General features: G+C 44.1%; 1 protein-coding gene across 10 annotated transcripts in view; it reads right to left on the bottom strand.

Annotated features, from left to right (window-relative positions):
* ncor1 (nuclear receptor corepressor 1) overlaps positions 1-12,572 on the bottom strand; it is a 458,529-nt gene that overhangs the window by 243,413 nt on the left and 202,544 nt on the right. For all 10 annotated transcript variants that reach the window (XM_072470035.1, XM_072470042.1, XM_072470044.1 and 7 more), the window contains one exon: positions 8,497-8,556. In XM_072470035.1, coding sequence (XP_072326136.1) covers positions 8,497-8,556 — 60 coding nt within the window. The remainder of the gene's footprint in view (positions 1-8,496; positions 8,557-12,572) is intronic.

The raw sequence follows: 12,572 nt of genomic DNA, 5'->3' as shown, positions 1-12,572 counted from the left end.
GGAGTTCTATGCCCCCAACTCATCACATTATATAGGAATGACTTGGACGAGGGAACTAAATATTATCTTCAAATTTGTCGATGATGCAAAGTTGAATTGGAGGATGAGCTGTGAGGAGGATGCAGAGATGCTTCAGTGTGATTTGGACAGGCTGAGTGAGTGGGCAAATGAATGGCAGATGCAGTATAATTTGGAGAAATGTGAGGTATCCACTTTGGTAGCAAAAATGAAAAGGCAGATTATTATCTGAATGGCCATAAATTAGGAGGGGAATGTGCAACGAGACCTGGGTGTTCTCGTACACCAGTCACTGAAGGTAAGCGCGCAGGTGCAGCAGGCGGTAAAGAAGGCAAATGGTATGTTGGCCTTCGTAGTGAGAGGATTCGAGTACAGGAGCAAGGATGTCTTGTTGCAATTATACAGGGGCTTAGTGAGGCCACACCTGGAATATTGTGTGCAGTTTTGGTCTCCTTATCTGAGGAAGGATGTTTTTGCTATCGAGGGAGTGCAGAGAAAGTTTACCAGACTGATTCCTGGGATGGCAGGACTTGCGTTCGAGGAGAGATTGAGTCGGTTAGGATTGTATTCGCTGGAGTTCAGAAGATTGAGGGGAGGATCTCATATAAACCTATAAAATTCGAACAGGACTGGACAGGGTAGATGCGGGAAGGATGTCCAATGGTGGGTGTGTCCAGAACTAAGGGCCATAATCTGAGGAAACGGGGTAGACCATTTAGAACTGAGTTGAGGAGAATAGGGTGCAACCAAATTAGTGGCGAGTCTGTGGAATTCGTTACCACAGGAAGTAGTTGAGTCCAAAACATTGTATGGTTTCAAGAAGCAGCTAGATATTGCACTTAGAGCGACAGGGATCAAAGGATATGGGGAAATGCAGGATTAGGCTATTGAGTTGGATGATCAGCCATGATCATATTGAATGGTGGAGCCTCCTATTTTTTCTATGTTTCCAGCTTCCCTTTTGAAGTTCTACATTGTCCTCCTCACAGTTTACCATGCTTCAAAGTTTTTGAAATTGTCCTCTGCACACCAAGATCTAGGTCATTAATGTATATCAGGGTTCTCAATACCGGCCCCTGGATAACACCACCACAAAGCTTCCTCCAGCCCAAAACATATCCATTGACTGTTACTCCTTGCATTCTACTACTCAGCCAATATTATATCCACTTTGCTGCTGTCCCTTTTATTCCATGAATTATAACCTTTCCCACAAGTCTGTTGTGTGGCACTGTAACGAATGCTTTCTGAAAATCCATGTACACATCACCAGCATTACTCTCATCAACCCTTTTTCTATCTCCTCAAAAAACTCCAGCACGTTAATGAAACACGATTTTTACAAATTGATTGATGAGATGTGGGTGTTGATGATGTTAATTGCCCATCCCTAATTGCCCTTGAGAAGGTAGTGGTGAGCAACCTTCCTGAACTGCTGCAGTCCCTGATGTGTAGATACATACACAGTGCTGTCAGGGGGGGAATTCCAGAATTTTGACCCAATGATGGTGAAGGAACGGCGATATATTTCCAAGTCAGAATGTTCAGTGACTTGGAAACCCCCAGGTTTTGATGCTCCCAGGCATCTGCTGCTCTTGCCCTTCCAGATGATGGTGGTCTTGGGTTTGGAAGATGCTACTTCACAAACTTTACTGAGTTCCTGCAGTGCATCTTGTTGATGGTTCACACGGCTGTCATAGTCTATCGGTGGTGGAGGGTTTGAATGTTTGTGGAATGGCTAGTAATCAAGAGGGCTGCTTTGTCCTGGATGGTGTCGAGCTCCTCGAGTGTTGTTGGGAACCGCACTCATCCAGGCAAGTGGAGAGTATTGCATTACACTCCTGACTTGTGCCTTCTGGATTGTGGACAGATTTTCGGGAGTCAGGAAGTGATTTCCTGCCGCATGATCCCTACCCTTTGGCCTGTTTGATAGCCGCAGTATTTATGTGGCTCGTCCAATACAGTTTTTGGTAAATGGTAGCCCCCCCAGATGTTGTTGGTGGGGGATTCAGTGATGGTGAATGTCGGGGGATAATGGTTAGGTATTCTCTTGTTCGAGGTGGCCATTGCCTGGCACTTGTGTGGTGCAAATGTTTCTTGCCACTTGTCAGCTGAAGCCTGGACATTGTCCAGGTCTTGTTGCATTTGGATATGGACTAAGTCATAGAGTTTTACAGAACGCAAACAGGCCCTTCTGCCCATCAAGCACCTATCTATTCTAATCCTATTTTCCAGCACTTGGCAGTGACCTATGGCAGTTCGAGTGTTCATCTAAATACTTGTAAATGTTGTGAAGGTTCACGCCTCTACCGTCCTTCAGGCAGCGTTCCAGACTCCCACCCTCAGGGGGGAAACATTTTCCCTCAAATCTCCTTCCCATTACTTTAAATCTGTGCCTTCAGTTATTCCATTAAGAGGAAATGTATCTTCCTATTCACTCTATGTCCCTCATAATTTTCAAACATCTCAATCAGGTCCCCGCTGAGTCTTCTCTGCTCCAGGGAAAACAACCCAGCCTAACCAGTCTCTCTCCATAGCTGAAACACTCCAGCCCAGAAACATCTTGGTGAATCTCCTCTGCACCCTCTCCAGTGCAATCACTTCCTTCCTATAGTGTGGTGGCCAGAACTGCACCCAGTACTCTAGCTGTGACCTAACCAGCATTTTATACAGCTCCATCATCACCTCCCTGCTCTTATAATCTATGCCTCGGTTAATAAAGGCAAGAATCTCATAAGCCTTCTTAATCACCTAACTACCTGTCCTACTGGCTTCTGAGATCTGTGAACCTGCACACCAAGGTCCCTTTGATCGTCTGTACTTCCCAGGGTCTGACCATTCAGTGTCTATTCCCTTGCCTTGTTAGTCCTCCCAAAATGCATCACCTCACACTTTTCAGGGTTAAATTCCATTTGCCACTCTTCTGCCCGTCTGCCCAGCCCATCCATATCACCCAGTAATCTCAGGCCTTGTTTCTCATTATTTACCACACCACCAATTTTTGTGTCATCTGCAAACTGACTTAACATCCTACATTCACATCCAGATTATTAATATACCTACAAGCAACAAGGGACCCAGCACCGATCCCTGCAGAACACCACTTGACACAAGCCTCCAGTCACAAAAACAACCTACAACCATCACCGTCTGCCACCTACCACAAAGCCAGTTTTGGACCCAGTTTCCCAAATTATAGAACATAGAACATACATAGAACATAGAAAATACAGCACAGAACAGGCCCTTCGGCCCACGATGTTGTGCCGAACCTTTGTCCTAGATTAATCATAGATTATCATTGAATTTACAGTGCAGAAGGAGGCCATTCGGCCCTTTGAGTCTGCACCAGCTCTTGGAAAGAGCACCCTACCCAAACTCAACACCTCCACCCAACACCAAGGGCAATTTGGACATTAAGGGCAATTTATCATTGGCCAATTCACCTAACCCGCACATCTTTGGACTGTGGGAGGAAACCGGAGCACCCGGAGGAAACCCACGCACACACGGGGAGGACGTGCAGACTCCGCACAGACAATGACCCAAGCTCGAATCGAACCTGGGACCATGGATCTGTGAAGCAATTGTGCTATCCACAATGCTACCGTGCTGCCCTTAAGAACAAATAAATCTACACTATATCATTATCCCGTAATCCATGTACCTATCCAACAGCTGCTTGAAGGTCCCTAATGTTTCCGACTCAACTACTTCCACAGGCAGTGCATTCCATGCCCCCACTACTCTCTGGGTAAAGAACCTACCTCTGATATCCCTCCTATATCTTCCACCTTTCACCTTAAATTTATGTCCCCTTGTAATGGTGTGTTCCACCCGGGGAAAAAGTCTCTGACTGTCTATCTATTCCCCTGATCATCTTATAAACCTCTATCAAGTCGCCCCTCATCCTTCTCCGCTCTAATGAGAAAAGGCCGAGCACCCTCAACCTTTCCTCGTAAGACCTACTCTCCATTCCAGGCAACATCCTGGTAAATCTTCTTTGCACCTTTTCCAGAGCTTCCACATCCTTCCTAAAATGAGGCGACCAGAACTGTACACAGTACTCCAAATGTGGCCTTACCAAAGTTTTGTACAGCTGCATCATTACCTCATGGCTCTTAAATTCAATCCCTCTGTTAATGAACGCGAGCACACCATAGGCCTTCTTCACAGCTCTATCCACTTGAGTGGCAACTTTCAAAGATGTATGAACATAGACCCCAAGGTCTCTCTGCTCCTCCACAATGCCAAGAACTCTACCGTTAACCCTGTATTCCGCATTCATATTTGTCCTTCCAAAATGGACAACCTCACACTTTTCAGGGTTAAACTCCATCTGCCACTTCTCAGCCCAGCTCTGCATCCTATCTATGTCTCTTTGCAGCCGACAACAGCCCTCCTTACTATCCACAACTCCACCAATCTTCGTATCGTCTGCAAATTTACTGACCCACCCTTCAACTCCCTCATCCAAGTCATTAATGAAAATCACCCTGGATTCCATGGGATCTTAACTTTCTTCGTCAGCCTCCCAGGTGGGACCTTGTCAAAAGCCTTACAAAAGTCCATGTAGACCACATCAACTGCACTACCCTCATCTACACACCAAGTCACCTCCTCAAAAAATTCAACCACATTTGTAAGACATGATTTCCCTTTAACAAAACCATGCTGACTATCCTTAATTAACCTTTGTCTCCCCAAGTGAAAATTCTGTCGCTCAGAATTTGTTCAGTAGTTTCCCTACCACTGAAGTTAGACTCACTGGTCTGTAATTTCCTGGTTCGTCCCTACTTCCCTTCTTGAATAATGGCCCCACATTAGCTTTCCTCCAGTCCTCTGGCGCCCGATAGCCAGAGATATGAAACGTTTTCTCAGAGCTGTTGCAATCTCCTCTCTTGCCTCCCACAGAAACCTGGGATACACCTCATCTGGTCCAGGGTATTTATCCACTTTTAGGCCGTTAAAATTGGCAATATCTCCTCCCTCTCAATGTTAAGTCATTCAAGTAAATCACAAAGCACTTCTCTGATTTCTATACCCACATCATCCGTCTCCGTAGTGAACACAGACAGATGCAAAGTACGCATTTAAAACCTCACAAATATCTTCCAGTTCCACACACAAATTGGATGTTGGTCCCTGATGGGCCCCACTCTTACCCTGCACAACATCCTGCCCTTAATATACTTAGAAAACACGGTTGGATTTTCCATTATTTTACCTGCCAATGTTTTTTCATGCCCTCTCTTAGCTCTCCTAATTTCTTTAAGTAACCCATTTTCTATACTCCTCTCGAGCTTCCGCTGTTTTGAGCCCTAGGTATCTGCCGTAAGCCTCACTTTTTGTCCTTATCCAACCCTGGATATCCTGAGATGTCCAGGGTTCCCTGGATTTATTGCTCCCACCCTTCAATATTACGGGAACATATCGGCTCTGTAGTCTCTCTATTTCGTTTTTGAATTAATTTCACTGGTCTGCTGTAGATTTTCTTACAAGTAGGTGCTCACAGTTGGCTCTCCCCTAGTTCAGAAGCTTTACTTTCGGCCTTTGTCCTTTTCCAAAACTAACTTAAATTCTACTGAATTACGGTCAGTATTTCCAAAATGCTCCCCCACTGAAACTTCAATACCTGTTTCAGTATACGAGTCGTGAATGATACTAACCTAATGCAATCAACGAACATCCCCACTTCTGACCTTATGATGGAAGGAAGGTCATTGATAAAGCAGTTGAAGATGGGTGGGCCTAAGGCACTCCCGCAGTGATGTCCTGGAGCGAAGGAGATTGACCTCCACAACCATCTTGCTCTGTGCCAGTTATGACTCCAACCAGCAGAGAGTTTCCCCCCCGATTCCCATCGACTCCAGTTTGGCTAGGGCTCCTCGAGGCCAAACACGGTCAAAACACTTGGCCGGGTTGGATTTGTCCTGTTTCTTGTGTACTGGACACACCTGGGCAATTTTCCACATTGCCGGGTAGATGCCAGTGTTGTAGCTGTACTGGAACAGCTTGGCTAAGGGTGCGGCAAGTTATGAAAATCCAGCTTGACTCTTCCTAATCAACCCACATTTTTCCCTAATTCTATCCCAAATTAGTTTCTAGAAGCTTGCCCATCACTGGTTAAAACGTTTTAAATTAATTTACGGAATGTTGGCGTCGTTGGTTAGGCCAGCATTTATTGCCCATCTCTAGTTGCCCTTCAGAAGGCGGTGGTGAATTGTCTTTACACCCACAGATGCTGCCAGACCCGCATTTTTGTAGGTTTTTTTCAGAATCCAGTATTTTCCTCTTATTTTAAGAGCCAGCACATTCATCCCACATAGACTAATGCTGAGGTTTCCCTTCTCCACTGCCCAAACCATTATCACAGATATCTCATGATGTATTCAACACACCTTTGATTACTGGATTCTATAAATTCCACTCACTTTTGCGCAGTAATAACCGAGCCCACTCTCTGAGAACAATGTTTTAATCTGTACCATCGCTCTGCACAAGCCCACTGCATCACCATTGAAAGGTGCTATATAAATGTAAGTCTTTCTATTCTTCATCTTTTGTTTTTACATTGACCCGAGAAGGTAGACTGGGCTTCATTTTAATGCCTCATTCAGAGTGCCAAATTGTACTTAAGTGTTGGCCTAGATTAACTGTTTAAAATCTGAAATAATTATTTTAATTATTTCTGCAACAATGCATTACTGCCAACTTGAGGCAGCTCAATGAGATTGGAGGCAGCTGACAACAAACGAGAATAGCCCTTTCCAATGTCACTCACGTAATCACTTTACACAACATAGCAGCAGCCGTTTTTAATGTACGAGTTATATTATAACTGAATTACGCTTCACAAGCTGTATTCAACAGTAAGCCTTCTAATAGAAGAATATGTTCAACGGATGAGATGAAGTAGGTGGGAGTGGCAGGAGGCTCATATGGAATATAAGGACCTAGGGAAGCTCTGAGGATCAGCAGAATCTTGGGGTGTATGTATACACTGGTCCCTTAAGGTAGCAGAACAGTTGGATCCAGTGGTTAAGAAGGTGTATGGAATACTTGCCTTTATTAGCTGAGGAATAGAGTTTAAGGGCACGGAGGTAAATCTGGAACTGTATAGAATGCTGGTTAGGCCACAGTTAAGAGTGCTGTGTTCAGTTCTGGAATCCACATTATAGGAGGGATGTGATAGCCACTGGAAAGGGTGCAGAGGGGATTTACCAGGATGTTGCCTGGGCTGGAGAGTGTTAGTTATGAAGAGAGGTTGGATAGACTGGGGTTGATTTCCTTGGAGCAGAGGAGACTGAGGGGGGACATGATTGAGATGTATAAAATTATGAGGGGCATAGATAGAATAGACAGGAAGAAACCTTTCCCCTTGGTGGGGGGTCATTGACCAGGGGGCAGAGATTTAAGGTAAGGGGCAGGAGGTTTAGAGGGGACGTGAGCAAAAATCTTTTCACCCAGAGGGTAGTGGGAGTCATTGGAACTCATTGAAAGGGTGGTGGAGGCAGAGACCCTCAGAATATTTAAGAGCGGCACAGTGGTTAGCACGTCTGCCTCACAGCCCCTGGGACCAGAGTTCGATTCCGGCCTTGGGTAACTGTTTGGAGTTCACACTTTCTCTCCGTGTCTGCGTGGATTTCCTCCCGGTGCTCCGGTTTCCTCCCATAGTCCAAAGATGTACAGGTTAGATGGGGCTGTGGGGAGAAGAAGGGGCTGTGGGGATAGGGTGGGGCAGTGGGGCTGGGTGGGATGCTCTCTCAGAGGGTCGACGCACACTCAATGGGACAAACGGCCTCCTTCTGCACTGCAGGGATTTTATAATTCAAAGTACTCAGGAGTGCACTTGCATTGCCAAGGCAGACAAGGCTGTGGGTCAAGTGATGGAAAGTGGGATTAGAATAGGTAGGTAATTGTTTTTGACCGGTGCAGGTGCAATTGGCCATGGTGACCATACTGTGCTGTAAGACTCCGTGCCCGTGGACCTCCGTGCCCGTGGACCTCTGTGCTATATATGAGTTGGGCAGAAAGGTTTGCTCCTGTAAATTCAATGCATTCAAATGGAAGCGGCAAAGCTTTCAAATTAGGTGATATTTATAAAATGAGTAATTTGCAATTACAGATTTATCAAAGCAGCTTGTTATTCATGAATCTTGAAGAGGGAAGTTCTCTAAAGGAAAGGCAGTGCAGCTACACTAACAAAATAAGACACCGGTGTCGAGGTCCTAGGTTCGATCCCAGCTCTGGGTCACTGTCCGTGTGGAGTTTGCACATTCTCCCCGTGTTTACGTGGGTTTTGCCCCCACAACCCAAAGATGTGCAGGGTAGGTGGATTGGCCACGCTAAATTGCCCCTTAATTGGAAAAATATGAATTGGGTACTCTGAATTTATTTTAAAAATAAAATAAAATAAGATACAACTAAATACTGCCAGGGTTTGAAATCAATCTTTTTTTTTTTAAACGTACTAACCTTTTTTGGCCACTTCCATTTCTTCCTCTGTCCAACGGGAAGTTTCCACAGGCTCCACAGCTGAAAGGTACAAGCAACAATCTGTTCAGAGAGTGGAGACCCCTCAGTCACCAACACTTTCTGCAATTGATCCATCTATTTACATCGACCATGTTTACAGCCTTCTGCAAAGAAACACCTGTCAACTCTGCCTACTCCAAACTTGGACAAATTTCATTTCTTGCTGTCCAGAGAAAGTTAAATACAATCTTGGGATTAAACACATACTTGTCAATTGAGCACCCAAGACAGATTCCAGTTCACTGACAGCACCTAACTGTACTGTCACGGCAATAAGTCAAGGTCACCTTGCTGTGAAGCTCTATTGACCTATTCCCTCTCAATACAATACAATATCTCACTCAGGTTTAAGTCCAGCTGAAATTCAGAAAAAAAAGAAACACGTGCATATATATTGCATTGAGCCAGTTTCCTCCGGGTGCTCCGGTTTCCTCCCACAGTCCCACATGTGCAGGTTGGGTGGATTGGCCATGATAAATTGCCCTTAGTGTCCAAAATTGCTCTTAGTGTTGGGTGGGGTTACTGGGTTATGGGGATAGGGTGGACCTTGGGTAGGGTGCTCTTTCCAAGAGCCGGTGCAGACTCGATGGGCCGAGTGGCCTCCTTCTGCACTGTAAATTTTATGATAATCTATGAAGTGCTTTCGAAGTGTGGTCAGAGTTGTGATGTAGAAAATGCCGATATAATGTGATAATGAGCAGGTCATCTGTTTATTGTGATGTTGATTGAGGGATAAATATTGGCGACGACACCAGGGACAGCTCTCTTGCTCTTCTTCGAAATATTGCCATGGGTTCTTTTACATCCAGCCTCAGAGGGAGCTTCAGTCCAACATCTCATCTGAAAAATAGTAACACTGCAGACCTCCCTCATCACTACACTGAGCGTCAGCTCTGATTTTTGCAATTAAGCACTGGATTAGGCCATGAACACTGAACCTTGTGACTCAGAGGTGAGTGAACGGGAAGGATTTTATATCCTGGTGCATCGACATACAGGAGCAATACCTCATTATACAAACAGATTTTGTTGATGTTTGTTATTTTTTTCTCACGTCTACAAGGAAAACGGGTCCGAGGGATATGGGGGGGAAAGCAGGATCATTGATTGATTGATTTGATTTATTGTCACATGTACCGAAGTACAGTGAAAAGTATTTTTCTGCGGCCGAGGGAACATACACAGTACGTACATAGTAGACAAAAGAATAATCAACAGAGAACATGGACAAATGCTACATCGACAAACAGTGATTGATGATCAGGGTATTGATCTTGATGATCAGCCATGGTCATAATGAATGGCAGAGCAGGCTCGAAGGGCCGAATGGCGTCATCCTGCTTCTATTTTCTATGTTTCTATGAGTTTATATGCCAGCCAACATACTGGGTTACGACAAAAACAGACAGCAGGTTACAGGAAAACCAAGAATAAAACGGCAGATCGAGATGGATGTTGAATTCACAATGGCTGACTAACACAGATTTGGTTTGCTGTGTACATGAAATTTCGGGAGGCAGTTCGAACAACATCAAGCCCTTGGAATGAGTGCGATAGCAACAGTAAGCAGACAGAGAATGCAACAAAAATGCATGTGAGAAGAGAAAGGAAGAGGTGGTTAGAGAAAGTAAATGCACATTAAAGATACCAACAGAAAGTCAGAGAGAAAGGGGAAGAGTAATCAAAGAAAGGATGTGAGCAGGTGATGAGGACAAAAAGATCTGGCGGCAACTTAGTTACTCGCCCAAATTGTACAGTGGAGCAACAATGCACAATTATGTTGAGAGGGAGGGAACAGAGGGAGGAGGGGAAGGAGAAAGTGAACTGAGGATGATGAGGTGCGATAGGATAGGGTAAGAGGTTATAAACGGAGATTTAAAAGGGAGAGAGGAGGCAGTAAGTTACAGAGATGACATAAAGAGGCTAAAAGGGACATAGATAGGTTAAATGAGTGGGTAAATATCTGGCAAATGAAGCATGTGGGAAAATGGGTAATTGTCCATTCTGGCAGAAAGAATTTTAAAAACTTATTATTCAAATGGTGAGAGATTGAAGAACTCTGAGATATAGAGGGATCTGGATATCCGAGTGCATGAATCACATAGGGCTAGAATACAGATGTAGCGAGAAACCAAGACCGCTAATAGAATGTTCTCATTTATTGCAAGAGAAATTGAATACAAAAGTAGAGATTTTGCTTCAGCTATATAGGGTATTGGTGAGGCCACATCTGGAGTATAGTGTACAGTATTGGTGTCCTTACTTTCGGAAGGGTGTAAATACAGTGGAAGTAGTTCAGAGAAAGTTTACTGGACTAATATCTAGAATAGGCGGGTTGTCTTATGAGGAAAGGTTGGACAGGCTAGGGTTGTATCTACTGGAGTTTAGAAGAATAAGAGGTGATTTGATCGAAGCAAATAAGATCCTGAGGGGTATTGACAGGGTGGATGTGGAGAGGATGTTTCCCCTTCTGGGAGAATCTAGAACTCGGGGTCATGAGTTAAGAATATGGGGTCACCGATTTAAGACAAAGATGAGGAGGAATGTTTTTCTCAGGGGGCCGTGATTCTCTGGAACTCTTCCTTAAAAGGAAGCTTTGAATATTTTTAAGGCAGCGCTATATAGATTCTGGATTAATACAGGGATGGAAAATTATAATAGGCAGGAACATGGATCAGTCATGATCCTACTGAATGGTTCAGGCTGGAGCGGCCTATTCCTGCTCCTAATTTGTAAGTTTGTTTGTATGTATGTATGAAAGAGGAATTGTAGAATGAGGATGTGGAGTGGAGAGGGAAGAGGGGGCAGAAGGTAGGGGAGAGTGCAGAGAAATAATAAAGAGTAAACAGGAAACTTGGAGAAAGGAAGTAGAACACATTGCAATAAACCGGATGATAAGGATCTCTAAACTATGCACGATCAGGCAAGGTTCATAACTGAAACTTCCAACGCTAATCACAGCTATTTCACATTTTCCCAATGGAAAGGACGTGTCCTACTAAAAATTCAAACACATGAAACCACGCAGAAATAGAGTTGCCAAGGCAGTGTTGACATCTCACCTGATAAGAATCAGTTGTTCCACAGGCAGGCAGTGAATTCATGGAACACACACAGCCAGTAAAGGGCATTAGATCTCAGTCCAACTATAGCTCTCATCTGATTTTTGATCTGGGTACCTGACTTCCAGCACACCTGGTGGATCCACTACTTTCAGTAACATTGAATCCCATCCCTTCCCATCCCTCTCCCTTCTAGGGAAAAATAAATTGCTGTTTATAACCATGAATCTTGCTTCGAAACAGCTACTGGCAGTTCCTTTCAAAGATGCAAGTTGTCCCCTTAACTACCTTCTCTCAGAATCAAACTGACCCACGTTGCTCTTTTAATTCTATAATTTGTTACTGGAATTATTTTTGCATCCTCAATTATATCTAATAAAATAACAGAGCTCTGGAAAAAATCAGACAAGACATCATTAATGTCTCTTTAAATTCCTGGATTATCCCAGGATACATATCTGGAGAGTCCAAGTTTTTCACCATTGTGGGGCATTTAGGTTAGTAACATGCTGCCTTGTGGGCCCCACAAGTTTAAATCCATGCTCCCACTAATCAGACTGTCTCTCAAGCTACAAATCTTAACTGGACAAACCAACGTGCAAAAAATGCAAGTAAAAATAGAATCTGGACTTGGTGGGTGGTTTGGCAGGAATCGCAGGACACATGGTCATCCTTAAAATGTCCTGTTTGGCCCGTCTGCAAATAGCCCATGTAGCTATTTAATCCTTCCAATTTCTGCATAATACACGATTAACATCTGTCAGCATTTAGCCCCATTTAAAGCCCTCTTTATGAAAACTGATGTGAAGAATCTATTCAGCATTGCTGCCATATCCCGGTTATCTTTATTTGATTTACCAGATTTATCCTTTAATGGCCCCATCTGTTCTTTGATCTTCATTCAACTATTAATATCTGGAATTTGTGTCTCTCTCTCAAACTTGCAGGAGTGGA

This window comes from Scyliorhinus torazame, chromosome 12, assembly GCF_047496885.1.
Source record: "Scyliorhinus torazame isolate Kashiwa2021f chromosome 12, sScyTor2.1, whole genome shotgun sequence".
Taxonomy (NCBI): Eukaryota; Metazoa; Chordata; class Chondrichthyes; order Carcharhiniformes; family Scyliorhinidae; genus Scyliorhinus; species Scyliorhinus torazame.
Note: the sequence above shows the minus strand (reverse complement) of the source record. Positions and strands in the feature narration are given on the sequence as shown.